The sequence below is a fragment of the Schistocerca gregaria genome, chromosome 6 (assembly GCF_023897955.1).
Source record: "Schistocerca gregaria isolate iqSchGreg1 chromosome 6, iqSchGreg1.2, whole genome shotgun sequence".
NCBI lineage: Eukaryota > Metazoa > Arthropoda > Insecta > Orthoptera > Acrididae > Schistocerca > Schistocerca gregaria.
Window position 1 is genome coordinate 560,799,299 of NC_064925.1, and position 17,576 is coordinate 560,816,874.

General features: G+C 41.6%; 2 protein-coding genes across 3 annotated transcripts in view; both read left to right on the forward strand.

The window, feature by feature from the left end:
* Positions 1–219: 219 nt before the first annotated feature.
* LOC126278496 (uncharacterized) lies at positions 220–14,104 on the forward strand. 2 transcript variants are annotated; one of them, XM_049978655.1, is made up of 2 exons: positions 220–284; positions 13,266–14,104. In XM_049978655.1, the coding sequence occupies exons 1-2, from the start codon at positions 255–257 to the stop codon at positions 13,569–13,571; spliced, it is 336 nt and encodes a 111-aa protein (XP_049834612.1). In that variant the 5' UTR covers positions 220–254; the 3' UTR covers positions 13,572–14,104. The 2 variants fall into 2 exon arrangements, 1 of the variants encoding a protein (XP_049834612.1); XR_007550711.1 differs by lacking the exon at positions 220–284 and adding an exon at positions 1,745–2,171.
* Positions 14,105–14,591: 487 nt separating this feature from the next.
* Positions 14,592–17,576, forward strand: part of LOC126278939 (leucine-rich repeat-containing protein 9-like) — a 170,387-nt gene continuing 167,402 nt past the window's right edge. Inside the window, exon 1 of the mRNA XM_049979216.1 lies at positions 14,592–14,714. Within this exon, the coding sequence (XP_049835173.1) occupies positions 14,592–14,714 (123 nt within the window). The remainder of the gene's footprint in view (positions 14,715–17,576) is intronic.

Consider the following 17,576-nt stretch of genomic DNA (forward strand, 5'->3'; position numbering starts at 1 on the left):
TAGTGGCATTTCCTAACAACCATGTTGTAGTTCGGCAAGAAACGAATTATCAGCATCTATGGTTGTCACGACCAGACAGCCGAAATTCAACATCCAGGTGGCATAGAGATCACGGGCTCACACGTCAGTGGTAGATTTTATATGTATCTATGGCCAAAGTTAAATATCGAGTAAAATTGGTTACGTGTTGTCAATTGTCAATAGTTGCTGTACAACAAATTGCCTGGCGTTATCAACATCGATTTAAATTGCGCATGGCGGAAGAAACTGATTTTCCACTGCAGGTAAATGCTTATTAAGTACATCTATGAGGAACATTCGCTGCTTCATATTATTCTAGTTGGTAAGAATATTAGAGAGTGGAAATTGCTGCATCGACTCAACTTACTATTTTAACGAAGATAATATGCTTTCGCAATAATAAAGGCCTCTAATTTTATTCACTTGCTGACGCCAGCCCTAGTTCAGTCAGGATAAACTGATCTAATATTCAGTTTTGTGTCGTCGCTGGAACCTTTTTGTTTTTTCAATTATTTTTTAAAATTTTATTTACAATCTGGAATGAAGATAGAATCAGACGATCATATGAATCAACTATCTATAACGGGCAGTCTAATGAATACTGGGCAAATGGTGAAAAATGGACTAAACTGTTTATTATTTCAAAAGGAATCGTCGTAATTGTTAGTACATTTATCACAGAGACAAGACGGTCAGTGCCTTCATAGAAAAATGTTTGCGGTTGCCTAAGGAACCCCGATTGTACCCAGGTGTGCACTCTTTCGTCCGAAGCAAATCGACAGCCACGACTGTCTTTCTCCAGGGCTTGCTTGAAACCCCGCACGCATCCTCCATACGTTTCGGGCCTCTCCCCATGCAATTTCCATGTTTTTGGTGTCCTGAAGGAGACATTCCTAGCCGTCGATTTGCTTTGGACAAAGAGGTGCGCGTCTGGGTTCAATCGTGGTTCCATAGGCAGCTACAGACATGTTTCCATGAAGACACTGATCGCCTTGTCTCACTCTGCCGCAGTCAGTTCGTACGATATTCAGTTCTGAGAAAGTCAAAATCGTATCTTCCCCCTTAAAACTAAAGAAAAGCAATTTTTGCCATGTAGTACTGTAGTCAGAATTAGTTTTCACTATTAGCACATACTATGGACCCTGCACTTTTATCGATCTTGCAGCCGTACTGCCCAATTTTTCAAGGGGAAATAAACCGTTAGCAGTTTCGCATTGAAATTAATAATATTGTTTAGAATTATGCGAGCGTGATTGTGTAGTGCTTTAAAGCACTGGAAATTATGGATCGTTGACGTGATACTGTATTTTCGAATCTTACTTCATTAGTCCACATTTCATCTATCTCATTAGTCCACATTTCATCTATTACTTACAAATAGTTACAAGATTTTGATCTGCATACTATATATAGTGCGTCCCACACTGATCTGTGGATTATTATCCTATGTATGTCGAAAGACACTTTTTGCTTTATATTGTTAACATATCTCACTTAAAACCAGTTTTTTATGCAAACGTGGACCAAACAGCGTAAGCTCCTGATTCGAAACAGCTAGACAACCAGAATACATACGAAACCTGACAGCTTCTTGTCTGAATTAAGACTAGTGGAAATCTAAGTCATTCAGTGAAGTTGTATGAGGCAATATTTTAGTCTATCATATTCCAACGCATATCCTAGGACGTACCCATTGAGTAGAAATGTCTGGGGTGAGCATGCAGATGCGAAAAATGTGTTCAGATGCACAGCACAGATTTTGTGTTGTCAACATTCATCGCTATCCTGTCACGTGATCTCAGGACGGCGTCGATTTGTCTGTTATGCTCCTTATAAATTTTGAATGTCCAATTTGCATTTGTTACCTGGAGTAAATTGGACTCTTATTTTTGAACTAAGAAGTGGTATTTCGCGTTTTACGATAAGTTCACAGTTCAGAGTCCCTATTTTGTTTATAGGACAACCACAGTTATTTTTGGTTTTTATATGATACTTCACTGTATGGCCGAATCTGTTCTAATACGTTCTTCTGTGATAGCATTGCAAAACTACTTGATATTAAGCCAGTGCCTTTGAAAGTGTCTCGAAAGACATCGAATTTGCCGCACATTAGCGAAGATACAACCTATTTCTACTGGTAACACTCTGAAGTATGTATTTAGAGCAGTCTGTGTATAAGTTCCTAAGCAGAATAACTAATGGAATTTGTAATGTAGTTAAGTAAAATTTATTTTAGCCCTTATGTATCATTTGTTGAGTAGACCAGTGTAGCAATACGAAGGCAAGTGGTCCATGTGATCTATATGAAGTTAGCTGTGAAGTTATGCACTAATAATTTTATACTTGATAATCGAATGGTGAACACAATAAACAGAAGACAAAATCCAGCAAAGCAGCTGAATTTGTACGAAACTGATTGCACTGTGAGTGGGTGTTTCTCCTCGTTCTGTTACCCATTATTATGATAAACATGCAGTCTGTTGCTGTTGATTACGTAATGGTCTATCTGCAAAGCAGACTATACAACCTAGGCCTGTGTATGTCAGTGTTGTAACAGAAACAAACAAATGAAATGATCTGTGCCATCGTTTTGTATATATCGTTTACATCAAAGATCTTCATTTCACATTTCAATGACATATTTAACTTCCTATTTACTCTCCATTCTCTGTACTGGAAAAGCATGAACCCCTCCCCCCCCCCCCCCCCCACACACACACACACATACACAGAAATATATTATTCTTCTACTGCTTTTGGATAAAACACAAAATTGTTTCTTCGTGTTATAGGACAACATATAGCATACAGATTATGGTCTCAAACAGACTGGCCATACACCACGCAGCTGTGAGCTCTCAGAAATGTATCGAAGAAATAAAAAAAGCCTAACTTCCACACAGGTTCCTTTGATGTGTCACCACTATCAAATGACTGAATTAATGAACATTTTTAAAGCTGTGGATTTCAGTTGCCTGCTATGTGTTTGAATGCCAAGATGGAATTCGCTGTCAGAAATGACTGCAGTAGAAGGCCAAAGACTTTCCTCAACAATCCGTTACATTTTTAACACATAGTCTTGCCGAAAGAGGCTGCGACTGATTTCCCTTCCATCTCAAAACTATTCCCCAACCGAACTCACATTCTTCACCACCAGACAGACAGCTGTATTAAATCATTATCATTTGGAGAAACAGAACATTTACTTGATACTGATTATTAGCAGGTGTATCCAGAGCCACGAGCATCGACAGAAATTTTTTTCTGCGGCAGAAGGGAGGAGTCAGACTCTAAAATTGCCAAAAACCAAACACAAATTACACACAAATTCCTCATGGCATAGTCTCTTGGAACCAAATTTTACAGAATGAAACAGATAGCTACAATAAAGACAAAGATGACCTACCATTGGCAGAACTGATGAAAAAGCTTGCTAGATGTGAAAATGCAAATGTGAGTGATATTTCAGAATGGATGAACAGTTTGAAGTGACTGATCTTGCAATTCTTGAAATGGTTAGTGAACCCACTAAAGAAAGAGATGATAGTAACTACCTGAAGAAACTGTGCTAGTGATCACCCACACTGGGGGTTCGGCAGCACTAGATGTGGCATTGTGTTACATTGAGCAGCAAGCGGAAGCTATTCCAACTATCATTGTTTGCATCTATAGGTCCCCATCAGGTGACTTTACCCTATTCTTTTATTATATAGATGATCTTTTGAATGAATTGAGAGGCAGGTCAAAATGCATTATAGTTCTTGGTGACTTTAACATTAATTTTAACAAAAATAGTAAGAACAAGGTAAATTATTTAATCTGTTTAACACATTCAACATGCAACCTACAGTGCGGGAAATTACCAGATATGGGGATGGGTCTGAAACAACACTTGATCAGATATTTACCAACAAACAAAGCTGTGAATACAGTGTCAAAGTAACAGATACAGGCTTTTCTTACCATATGGCTTTAAAAATAGTAAGGAATGAGAACGATAAGAAATACACACTCACTGAAAAAAATGTATAAAGAAGATTTATTAATGCAAACAACGAAAGGGTATTTAATAGTATACTAAAAAGTGTGCAGTGGGGCATAGAACAAACTGATGATGCAGACAAAAAGTATGACAGTTTTCACACTGATTATAAATATTGTTATGATGTAGCATTCCCGTTACAAAGAATTAAAGTCAGTGAGAAGACAAACACATGGGTAACACAAGGGATAAAAAAATCAGCAACCACCCTTAGAAACCTAAGCAAACATGCTAAAATAAACACAACAGTAGAACCATACTATAGGAAATATAGAACGGTCTATAGGAAAGTTTTACATGCAGCAAAACGGCTAAGCAATGATTCATACATTAATAATGGAAGCAATAAATCAAAATCGATCTGGAAGGTTACAAACAGTAGCATAAGAAAATGTAAAACCAAGACCCATAATTTCAAAATTAAAAGTGAGGGCAAAGTGATAGAAGATGCTCAACAGGTATGCAATATATTCAATGAACATTATGTGAACATAGCACCGAAACTAATTAAAAGACAATGTTTCTGTACCCAGTAACAGAATGTGAAGTTACAAATGCTATTAATAAACTAAAAAATAAAATGTCTTGTTGTATTGACGGAATTCTAGACAAGGTAATGAAACATAGTTCTACCAGTACAGATACTCACCTAACTGACATTATTAATACTTCTTTCAGAACAGGGGTGTTCCCATCAAAACTGAAGACTAGAAATCAACTCTGTAGGAATCAGCATGGGTTTCAAAAAAGATGATTGCGTGAAACACAGCTTACGCTATTTGTACACGAGACTCAAAGGGCCATAGACACGGGTTCTCAGGTAGATGGCGTGTTTCTTGACTTCTGCAAGGCGTTAGATACAGTTCCCCACAGTCATTTAATGAACAAAGTAAGAGCATGTGGACTATCAGACCAATTGTGTGATTGGATTGAAGAGTACCTCGATAACAGAACGCAGCATGTCATTCTCAATGGAGAGAAGTCTTCCGAAGTAAGTGTGATTTCAGGTGTGCTGCAGGGGAGTGTCTTAGGACCCTTGCTATACACCATATACGTAAATGACCTTGTGGATAACATCGGAAGTTCATTGAGGCTTTTTGTGGATGATGTTGTGGTATATCGAGAGGTTGTAACAATGGAAAACTGTACTGAAATGCAGTAGGATCTGCAACAAATTGACGCATGGTGCAGGGAATGGCTATTGAATCTCAATGTAGACAAGTGTAATGTGCTGCAAATACACAGAAAGAAAGATCCTTTATCATTTAGCTACAGTATAGCAGGTCAGCAACTGGAAGCAGTTAATTCCGTAAATTGTCTGGGAGTAGGCATTATGAGTGATTTAAAATGGAATGATCATATAAAATTGATCGTCGGTAAAGCAGATGCCAGACTGAGATTCATTGGGAGAATCCTAAGGAAATGCAATCCGAAAACAAAGGAAGTAGGTTACAGTACACTACTTCACCCACTGCTTGAATATTGCTCACCAGTGTGGGATCCGTAACAGATAGGGTTGATAGAAGAGGTAGAGAAGATCCAACGGAGAGCAGCACGCTTCGTTACAAGATCATTTAGTAATCTTAAAAGCGTTACAGAGATGATAGATGAACCCCAGTGGAAGACTTTGCAGGAGAGACGCTCAGTAGCTCGGTACAGGCTTATGTTGAAGTTTCGAGAACATATCTTCACCGAGGAGTCAAGCAGTATATTGCTCCCTCCTATGTATATCTTGCGAAGAGACCATGAGGATAAAATCAGAGAGATTAGAGCCCGCACAGAGGCATACCAACCATCTTTCTTTCCATGAACAATACGAGACTTGAATGGAAGGAAGAACCGATAGAGGTACTCAAAGTACCCTCCGCCACACACCGTCAGGTGGCTTGCGGAGTATGGATATAGATGTAGATGTGGAAAACTAAAACTGTCCACAGTAAAGCCACTTCACAAAAAGGATAATACAGCTGACATAAATAATTATAGGCCAGTGTCATTATTGTCAGGTTTCTCTAAAGTAATTGAAAGAGCAATGTATGAAAGGCTAGCTGACTTCCTGAATAAAAATAAAATACTGACTAATGCTCAAAATGGGTTTAGAAAGAACAGATCCATGGAAACGGCAGTCTTCCAATTCATGAAAATGGTTCTAAATGCCTTGGATAAGAACGAATTAAGCTGTGGAATATTCTTAGATTTATCTAAAGCATTTGATTTAATCAGCCATGACTTATTGTTTATGAAACTAGAATGTTATATGGGGTCTGTGGACTTGCCTTCAAATGGTTCAAGTCGTATCTCTCTGATAGGCAACAGAAAGTACAAATATGTCATGAAGGCAAAGAGTATATATCAGATTCCAAAAAAACTAGCTATGTTGTTCTTGGTGTACATAAACGATTTCTCAAACCATCTGACAGTTGCAGAAACGGTGATGTTCGCTGATGACAGTAGCATTTTTATAAAAGGATACACTGAGGATGATCTACAGCAGAGTGTCTCTAGGACAATAAATGAGACAGAAAAATGATTTAGTGATAATGCTTTGATCATAAATAAGGATAAAACGGTACTGAAGAATTTCAGTAATATTAAAAGTAAAGCTAGAAGAAGAGTAAAAGCTGAGTTAGGGAATTATGTTATTGGACAAGCTCCATACACAAAATTCCTCGGTATATGGGTGGATGAGCACTTGAGGTGGGAAAAGCATCTAGAAGTTTTGAATAAAAAATTAAGTAAATGCTGCTATGTGCTAAGAATGCTTTGGGAATGCTGCAACACTGAATCATTACTGTGTGCCTATTATGCTTACATGAACAGTTTGCTCAGATATGGTGTAATCTAATCTTCTGGGGAAATGCAGGTAAGGCAAAACATTTCAAGCTTCAAAAAATGGCTATTAGAATAATGAAAGGGGTTCCCTGCATGGTGTCATTAAGGGAAATATTTAAAGAATTTAAAGTAATGATTCTTCCTAGCTTACACATCTATGAATGTGTATGCTTTCTGAAAACTCACCAGGAATTTTCAAGATTAAATAATCAGGTTCGTAACCATGTAACAAGGAACAGGGATGTTTTTCACAGAGACACCCACAGAGGAGCACTCTACCAAAAAAGTGTAAATACCAGCCCAAAATACATTTTAGTGCAGTGCCTTCTACAATAAAGAAAATTAAAGAATTTCAAAAATTCAAGATAAATCTTAAACAATTTCTACTAACACAGTTTTTATAGCATTGAAGAATATCTGAATATGGAAAAGTAATATTATTTATATATACTGATATAAAATGTTTGTATTTATTATCCAAGTTTTTGAAACAAATTAAAGATAAGAAACTGTATTGTAATTGACTACATCCATACAATGTATATTGTTAACAGATGAATAAAGAGAAAAAATTAGGTTCCATTTTAAAACAAAGGACTGTTGACAATGTATTTAAACTGTAACTTATATTTTTGTTGCAACTTGGAAATATACACGTACACATAACTAAAGTATGCAGTATATAGTTTTCTTATTTTTCAATCACAATGTTCTAATAAATGCTCAGACTTACATAGGTGTCATGTTTTTTAAAACATGACGGGCAAAGGCGTGCCACATAAGCATGCATTTGTTCGACGAGGGTCGGCTGGTTGGTGGTGTATGTCGGAGAAGTGGGCTCGATGAATTGAGGTCCTCCTTGTGCGCGGTGCGGATTCCCAGCAATACCCACAGCAGAGCCTCAGTCCAAAGCCCGCCATGGCACATGAGTGCAGCTTTTAGTGTTCTTTGGCATCGCTCCACTAGTGCAATGGCCTGTGGATGGTATGCAGTTGTGTGAAATTTCGCCACCCCGCACAACTCACATAGGCGAGCAAAAAGTGATGATTCGAGCTGGTTGCCCTGATCCTTGGTAAGTGACAAGGGACAAGCGAATCTAGCCACCCACGCCGAAATGAATGCGCGAGCAATTGTGTCAACCATAATGTCCACCAGGGGAACTGCCTCAACCCAATAGGTGATGTGGTCCATTGTGGATAGGATACATTTGTATCCCTCGAAAGTGGGAAGAGGACTGACCACGACAATGTGCACATGGCGCAGACAGCCCCTTAGCCTAAAGGTGGTTGCACATGTGTGCTTACCTTGCTCTGTTGGCAAGGAATGCAAGTGCATTACCACGAACAGCAATAGTACTGCACGCCCGGCCAGACAAAACATTCGGATACGAGGGATGTTGTTGCCACGTTCCAGGGCGAGCAAGATTATGTAACACGTTGAAAATCCTGCACCAAAGGGGGGGGGGGAGAGGCACAAAGGGGCGGGACGAACCAGTAGAAACGTCACAGATGATAGGATTTTACGACCCGTGCAGGGCAGTAGGTTTGATGATGAACAAAGAACCATCGTCCGAGGGTAGACATTGTGTGTGCGCATCTTCGGCTTGAAGCCGTACCAGTTCCTCTAAGTTCAACGGGGTGGAGATCATCAAAATTCAGGAAAGGTAGTCGGCAACTACGTTTTCCGCACCGCAGTTGTAACGAGCGTCCGAAGAATGTTGGCAAATAAAGTCATTGTGCCGTAAGCAGCACGGTGGGAGATCTTTTGCCGGGTTGTGAATTGCGTCCACAAGAGGATTATGATCAGAATAGATGGTGAAAGTTAGTCCTTCGATGTCACTCCTGAAATGTTTGACTGCCTCATAACTGCAAGGAGATTACTGTCGAAAGCTGACCATTTACACTGACTCCTCATAAGCTTTTTTGAGAAGAAACGCAGTAGCTGTGTTGAGTCTACAATGTGCTGGTGGAGGACAGCACCTACCACTGACTTGCTAGTGTCGGTAGTGATAGAAATCCGCACCTCGTGGTCGGGGTGCGCGAGAGTGATAGCCTGCGCGATGGCAGATTTCAAATTGTCGAAAGTGTCCAGCATGGAGTCTAGTCCAGTCCAGTCCAGTCCAGTCCAGTTTACGCTTTCCAGTTGTATTTTTACCGGAGAGGATGTCAATTAGAGCTGACTGGACGGAGGCAGCCAGAGGTACATGTCGCCGATAAAATTTCACCATCCCTAGGAAACGGAGTAGTTGTGCGTAATCCTCGGGGAGAGGCAGAGCGAGGATGTTTGCGATTCATGAGTCAGTAGGGCAGAAGCTGTTGGCCGGGACCGTATAGCCAAGAAAAGTAACAGATGCGGAACAGAGCTGCGATTTGTCATCATTAATAACCACGCCATTGGCTGCAAGAACTGCATGAACTGCGTCAAGCTGAAATTGGTGTTCCTCCACAGACGAGGAAAAGATGAGTACTTCATCCAAAAAACGCAAAAGCGAAAGTAAGTGGTAGCAAAATTGAATCAATGAAAGGTTGCCACTTCTGTGCAGTGTTTGTTAAACCATAGAGCATGAAACAGTATTCGAAAGGGCTGTGTGGTGTAATGATTGCTGTTTTCGGGATGTTCGGTGGGTGCATTGGAATTGGTGATATGCCTTATACCAATCCAAGACAAAAGAACTTCAAGGCATGCAGAAACTGCGTGAAATCCTGTATATGAGGAATCGGATAGTTGTTTATAATAATTCTGGAATTAAGGGACCTGTAGTCACCACACATGCAGAGCGAACCATCTTTCTTAGGCACCAGGTGGATGGGGGAGGACTAGTTGCTGTCAGAAGGTTGGAGCACACCTGAAGCCAGTAAATCCTGAGCTATCTCTTTCACTCACAACAATTTCGAAGCGTTAAGACATCGAGCAATGTGACGTACAGGTGGATTCGGTGGCAGGTGCCATTGCTGATTGCTGAGACCCGTGAAGGGAGGCTTGCGTGGTAGGGCAAGAGGGGGGGGGGGGGGGCAAGAGTGGTAGCGGTTGACTGACCTTGGAGTGCCAGGATGACGAATATGAAATGGGATGATGGCTGAGCACACGGTGCAGTAGCCACAGAAAGTGAGCAATCCCACGAAGTGGGAACATGAACATGGACATCCGAGCCCTGCCGGAGTGACTTGGGCGGGGCCTCAGCGGGAGACAGAGACTATGGGAATGGCGCGATGGCTGCAAGATGTGAAAGATTTCACAAAGTGGGGGTGCGTGCATCCTGTTGATCCAACTGCATCTGCACAGAACTGGCCGCAGGAAACGTGCAGCTCGACGCAGGAGTGGGGCAGAGCGAAGAAACCGTAGGAGATGGAGGCTGCATTGATAGGAGTGACTCTGCAGAGAGGTGGCATAAGATAATCTGTGCACGAGTCAATTCAGCAGAGGCAGTAGCAATGCGGGATTGTAACTCAGTGTTATGAGTGCTTAGTTCATCGATTTGCTTGCGGACATCCAATGAATCATAGATGCGAGCTCTAATATATTTGAGTAGAGGAGCACATGTGGAAAGCGTGGCAAAGGACGCAGAGAGCGAGGACGTGCTGCACCCGTTCGAGCACAGTATGGTAGTACCAGACACGTGGCGTAGCGTAGCAGCCTGTAGGTCTGGCGAAAGCTCTTAATGATATATAAAGTCCAACCCGATGACAGGTTCGTCCACATTGGCAATGTGAAATGTCCAACGAAATGTCACGACCGGAGACAGATGAAGTGACATCTTGATGGAGCCTAGGATCGCGATATGAGAGTGATTCGTGGCAATCAGTGCGAGATTAGCTGGAGAAATCGTGTTGCCTGCATGCTTAGCCGGGATAATGCTGACATCAGCGTCGGCGTCGACGAGAAAGCGCGTGCCTGACAACAACTCCATGACGTCGAGACACTGTGCCATTGGTGCAAGCAGTGCGGCATCGGAAGGTAGGCGCCGTTGATGATCGTGATGGAACGTAGCACCTAAACATGCCCACCGAAGTTGTTTGGTTATGCACAAGGTTCGCGGAAGTTGCGAGCGGCATCTCTGTAGGTGGGGCAAGTGGGGGACGCAGCTGGCTGCATCGTAGCTCGAGAATGCACGGGCTGCTGCTCGGGCGAGGTCAGCTGCTGTGAGGAAGGGACAGGTAGTATCTCCTGAAGGCTGCCAGAAGGCAGCTCCTGGCAGGTCACTGAGCTGCTGAGGTGCGCGCACTGGCCTTTACCAGCTGCATGTGGAACCGGCGATGTAGGGTTGCCAACTGAAGGCGAAAGCAATGTCGTCCTTGAAGGTGGTGTTGGTGATGAATGGTTGTGTAGGCCCAATCAGCCACATGTAGGTGGACCTTGAGAGGGTCAGCAATGTACGATAGCAGATGGAGCTGTAGGTCTGATGGTAATCATCCACAGAGTCCACAGCGCAGCGTTGAGTAGTGCTTGGTCATCAATCAATGTATGAAGTCGCCACCAGAGCTGCAAAGGCATGCGATCATTGAGATGCTCATCACGGAAAATGTGGCGGATGGCCTCAGCTAGAGGGCAAGAAAGGCACTCAATAAACCAAGTTTTCGCCGTCGCATACTTAAGTGAAATGGACGAGAGCAGCATATCACTGATTAGGTCAGGGTGGTCGTGGAGGTCGCTCACCAGGTAGATGAAATGTGGATCATCCTTCCAGATCCCATGGATATCCAGTAGATGGTCCACTAGGATAAACCATGCCTTAGGGTTGTCCTTCTGCAACCCAGGTAGCTTAGGAAATCTGCCGGGTAACATATGTTGTTGTAGCACAGGCAGGCGAAGATCCGTGTCAGCAGTTGAGGGAGCCTACAATGCCGGGAGTGAGGTAGCATGGGCTATGCGACACCGGAGGTCTGTGTGTGGGGGGACAGCCACAAGCATGGGCTGGTGCAACTGATGGCACAGTGTGTCCCAACTGCAGGCCATAACAGCTGGTGCCGGTATAACAGTGGGCGGAAGGCGGTTGAAATACAGCTGAGGGGGGGGGGGGGGGGAAGGTAGGAGGGTGGGGGGGGGGGGACTGATCCCAAAACTGGCGTGGAAGAAACAGCCGGTGCCATTACAGGAGCGGGCGGTAAGCAATCTTGATGTGACCACAGGGCAATGGTGGTGGCAACCAGCGCGGCTGAGGGGAACGGTGCTGCCAAGAACGTGTGCAGGTGGAGGGTGGGAGGGGGGTGTGATGACGTCAGGCAAGAAAGGATGTGCGACCTCATGTTTATGAGCTTTCGGAGTACAGTTCTCGAACTGTGTCTGCACATCAAACCAGCCGGAAGATGACTGATTAATCGGAGGCTGAAACACAATGTTCTTTACACAAACAGAGTTATGTACTTATTTTTTATAAGTGTCCTTGCATTTGGGATTACCCTCGTACTTTTCTATTTATATTTTTGTTCATCCTTTCAGTGAAAGACCTCCACAAAACTGTGAACCATATACTGAAATAATGTTTTGTTTTATTCTCTGTTGTATTGCTGCTGTACCATGCCACATGTTACCCCACAGTTATGACACAACACATGCATGTTGTATTAATCCTCATAAATTCACCTGATGATGCTTTGTGGAAATAAATAAACAACAACTAAAACAGCAAGCTTGTTGCTTCATTGAAATAGGCATTTCTGATCATATATATATGTATCTTTTATTCTTGCCCACTTAACTTTTCCCTGTAGATCAAATTCACATGTATTCTACAGAAAAAACACTAGTTGCGACAAACAACTACTTTTTCCAATTCAGCTGCTACTGGTTGTCAAGTGTCATATCAGTTACATAATCTGTACCAAAAGTAAAGCTTTAAACATGGCTGCATTTTCAGCGATCATTACAAGGTAAAATTGAAACAATTGCAGCCCTCAGTTGCAAAAATGAAGTCTTTTTGGCCTAGGTTTCAGCCACTTCTAAGTGTGCCTTCATCAGAAATAAAACATTTAAAACTGGCATGTCACGTCTGATGCTACCACATCTCGACATGTGGTGCAGCCCTTAGTGGCCTTCCTCTATGTTTTCTATTTTTAACATTTTGTGACTAAAGCGCTATCACTTCATATTTATTTTATACATGACATGCCAATTTTAAATGTTTTATTTCTGATGAAAGCACTCTCAGAACTGGCCAAAACCTAGGTCAAAAAGGCTTCATTTTCATGGCGGAGGGCTGGAATTGTTTTAATTTGTAACAAAAGTATTTTTTCCTTACATTTCATACTTATGAAGTCAAATTTGAAAATAAGGATATCAGATAGAAGAACAATATTCACAGAAACATGATAAATTAAGTAATAAATAAAGCTCAATTTTTGAATTTAAAATTACCTGTTCGTTTCTGTTTCAGGCAGTTGCCAAACAGCGCAGTGAAGATTTAAGCAGTCATGGAGAAGAAAAGAAAGAAGTGACTGAAGTAAAAGATAATGAAATGTTAACAATGGTGTCACATTTCTATGATTCAATAAAATCTCTGACTGATTTTCATTCTCAGTATCCACAGTTGACCACTTTGTACATTACTGGGATACCCCTTGATTCCCTGAATGGAGTGCAACATTTACGACATCTTACGCAGTTGTTTGCTATGAAATGTAAACTGCGAGTAAGCTTGCTTTCCTTTTACCATATTAATGTTTCAGCACATGGTGTTTGAGTCAGTACTAGGTTGAGCATTACTTAATTTAGAAATCACTTCAGATGACATTATGGAGAAGTTTACAATTTTAAATTATGTTATGTATTCAGCAATAGCACAGTTAATATTGGTTATTGACTATTGTCTGCTTAATGTTAATGTTTGTTCACAAGTGGCCCAGTAGTAGAACATGTATCTGAATTCCATCTGCACTCAGTTTATGAAAAGTGGCCCCACTACGTTGTGAGATAAGCATGTATGAAGACAGAAAATTGACTGTGCTACTCGTAAGCAGTAAGTGAAGCATTCCCATCAAGAAACTCTCCAGTGGTGATCCACAATGAACAGCAGCATTTAGGACAGCTTAATAAGTCTACTTTGATGAACTGTGCTCACTTTGACATGGAAACCATTCTACGATTGCTGCCCTTATGGGTAACTGGTCCAAAAAGGTCTCTCTTTCATGGGTCTTCCATACAGTATTTTTCACTACACAGATCTGTCTATGTTATATGCAAAATGTAAAAGTTGTATGCTTCAGTGCCATGCTGTTGACTGCAATAAAGATTCACATGTGCACAAACTATGTGTAATGGCTTTTGACCTCCTCAGTGATTGCAGTGATGAGTTCACTCTTTCTTTGCACCCACCAGGAAATCAGTGTTCCATCGACTGTTTCAAGCCTGCAAGCAGCACATCTTTTGATTTTACTACTCGTATCACATCTGTCACAGACCAATCGATTCCACTCATAATCTCCTTCAGGGCCCAGCTAGTTGGGCCATGTGAGAATATTCTTGATTTGTTATCTACACTGTGCGTTATCCCAGGGATCTCGTCCATCACCACTATCAGAGCACATGATTCAGAACATCAACAACAAAATTTTTGGGGTCATATATGCAATAATATTGTAATCTCAAACTACTGCTGTTCTAGTCAGAACACCTAGCAACATAGCTTGCAAGCAAAGACTTCATCGTACGGAGCCAAAGCATCTTTGACGACACTTACAAGTTTGTTGCCCTATTAAGCAACATGGGACAACATGCTCACATTATCAGTGATGGCATACTAGCACCTCTAGCCTATGGAAAATTTGGTGCTGCCAAAGAGATGTTGCACCATATGTTTGCAAAGACATCAGAGCAACAGTTGCAAGTGATTTATGGGGACACTTTTGGGAACAGAACACAGTCTTAGTTTTGAAGACATCTTCGTACCCAAATCACTTCATCTCTCATGCTAGACATAATGCTTTGGATGCTATGGCTCATTGTCTCATCAAATTACTACCACTGATACAGATGCCAATGACCTTCCAAAATAGTGGATTACAAATTAGTCTTAGCTGATAGTCTTCTTGCAGTCCTCCAGCAACAACAATATGGATATACCACACTAGAGTTATCACTGTCATAGAGGACACGTGGCCCACAGCTGCTAGCATTTGAGCGATTTTATGTACTCACAAGAGTGATATCACTAGCCCATGCCACAAGGATTCTGTCCTTCATCCAGTTGCGCCAATTATGCCCATGGCCGACAATAACAATCTTCACATAGGCAAGATGACTTGACTTTGCCTATGTTGGTTTCAAGCTCACTTCAACGGCCAGGCAGACAACTACTCCATGCCCTGCAACCATCCAAACGCAATGTGCAATTTGGATCGCAGTGCTCAGCAAAGTCAGTCATAGATCAGACACTTGGCCCAAACTAGTTTTGCCCTGTCTGTGAGTCACACTAGTTAGACTTCTCATTAAATCAATAATTCCAGATCAACACCAGCACAGAAGTGAGCACCAGAACTGATCTCAGGCATCGGTCTTCTATATGGCTTCCATATCTCCCCTGATCTGGTGTGAGGCATCCTTATACAATCCAATAGTGGAGGATCAGTACCCAGTATCACTGGCAGTCCACCATGACATCAAGAGGTGGATCTAGAGGAAACTAATCTGACACCACCAGCCTAAACATCAGCAGACAACATAGATTTGCAATCAGAGCACACTGAACTGCAAAATTCACTACAGAAAGAGATCAGTAAGGAGAACTTTGTTGACAGTGAGCGCGCATCTTCCATGTTTTCCAGACAATGCATATGACATTTAAACTGTGAAGCATTAGACATGACACTTTGTAATAGTTCTATGTCACGTGTCGGTTTGCTGCAATGCACACAGACAGGTACACAACAGGCTAAAAGTGGCTAAAACTACCAACACGGCTGCCTGGACTGACATCACTACTCATGCATATCAGAACATGGCAGAGTAACACTTTGAGTGCTGGCACAATGCTCATGGTGAGATCTGCTGTGCGACAATCCCAGACATAAGTGTGAGACTGGTACACAACTATGCTGTGGTTGAAGGACAGCAGCAGAAACAGCAGTTTGACCACAGTTTTATATCCAGACAGTTCAGTCACCACTACAGACTACCGAAGGTTGATGTCACAGCTACGGGCCAATGGTTTTGTAATGACCAAAGCTCCTTGGAAACGACTGCTGCCAGCAAGTGCACACGGAGAAATGGACAACACCTTACCGTTTCCCCCTTCATCCCAATGGCCAATCACTCTGCTACAAAATGGCCCAGCTAGCAATGGCTCGGTTTGTCAAGCAAACTGCAAGGAGGACATCAGCAGCTGTGACATTCAGAGACCTCCTTCTACCACTGCGCTCCAGAGGGGAAAAAGGGGGGGTTGTTCTTTCTGGGGTAAAGGTATATGTTATTAAGTTTTGGAAGAAAGAAAAATAGGACATTCCAACGTACGTTTCTTGTACATAGTCAATAAGTTGCCTTTGTTGTTGTTGTGGTCTTCAGTCCTGAGACTGGTTTGACGCAGCTCTCCATGCTACCCTATCCTGTGCAAGTTTCTTCATCTCCCAGTACCTACTGCAACCTACATCCTTCTGAATCTGCTTAGTGTATTCATCTCTTGGTCTCCCTCTACGATTTTTACCCTCAACGCTGCCCTCCAATGCGAAATTTGTGATCCCTTCATGCCTCAGAACATGTCCTACCAACCGATCCCTTCTTCTCGTCAAGTTGTGCCACAAACTTCTCTTCTCCCCAATTCTATTCAATACTTCCTCATTAGTTATGTGATCGACCCATCTAATCTTCAGCATTCTTCTGTAGCACCACATTTCGAGAGCTTCTATTCTCCTCCTGTCCAAACTATTTATCATCCATGTTTCACTTCCATACATGGCTACACTCCATACAAATACTTTCTGAAACGACTTCCTGACACTCAAATCTATACTCAATGTTAACAAATTTCTCTTTTTCAGAAACGCTTTCCTTGCCATTGCGAGTCTACATTTTATATCTTCTCTACTTCGACCATCATCAGTTATTTTGCTCCCCAAATAGCAAAACTCCTTTACTACTTTAAGTGTCTTGTTTCCTAATCTAATTCCCTCTGCATCACCCTAGTTAATTCGGCTACATTCCATTGCCTTAACTAATAAATTATTCTTGACAACTTACCACTAATATACTGTAGATTTTGACCCCCAGTTAATTTATCATTTAAATATATTTTCAAAAACTTTATATAGTTTTGATCATCTGGCGGAAGCTTATCTTTTAGACTAAAAACCATCCACTACATTTTGTTTTCGTTCAGCAAGACTCCATTTGCCTTAAGCCAATTGGATGCTTGATCAATTGTCTTTGCAACACAAGTTTTAAGGCTACTTTAACCATGACTACTATAAAGAAAAGTAATATCATTTGCAAATAGCACTGTACTTTATTTACTAAATTATGGCAGATCATTAATCATTGTCACAACCAAAAAGAAAAAAGTGGCTTGGAACTCCTACTTACCTTGTTCCATACTTGACATTTCTTTGCCAAGACAGACAACTTGCTTACAGTTCCATAGCTATAAGTGTAATAGTTTAAGGCTGTTATCTCTAATGCCATAAGACCCCATTCATTCTACAAGTAGTGTATGCCCCACACACTCAGAGGCTGTGTGTAGACCCAAAAATTGACTTGA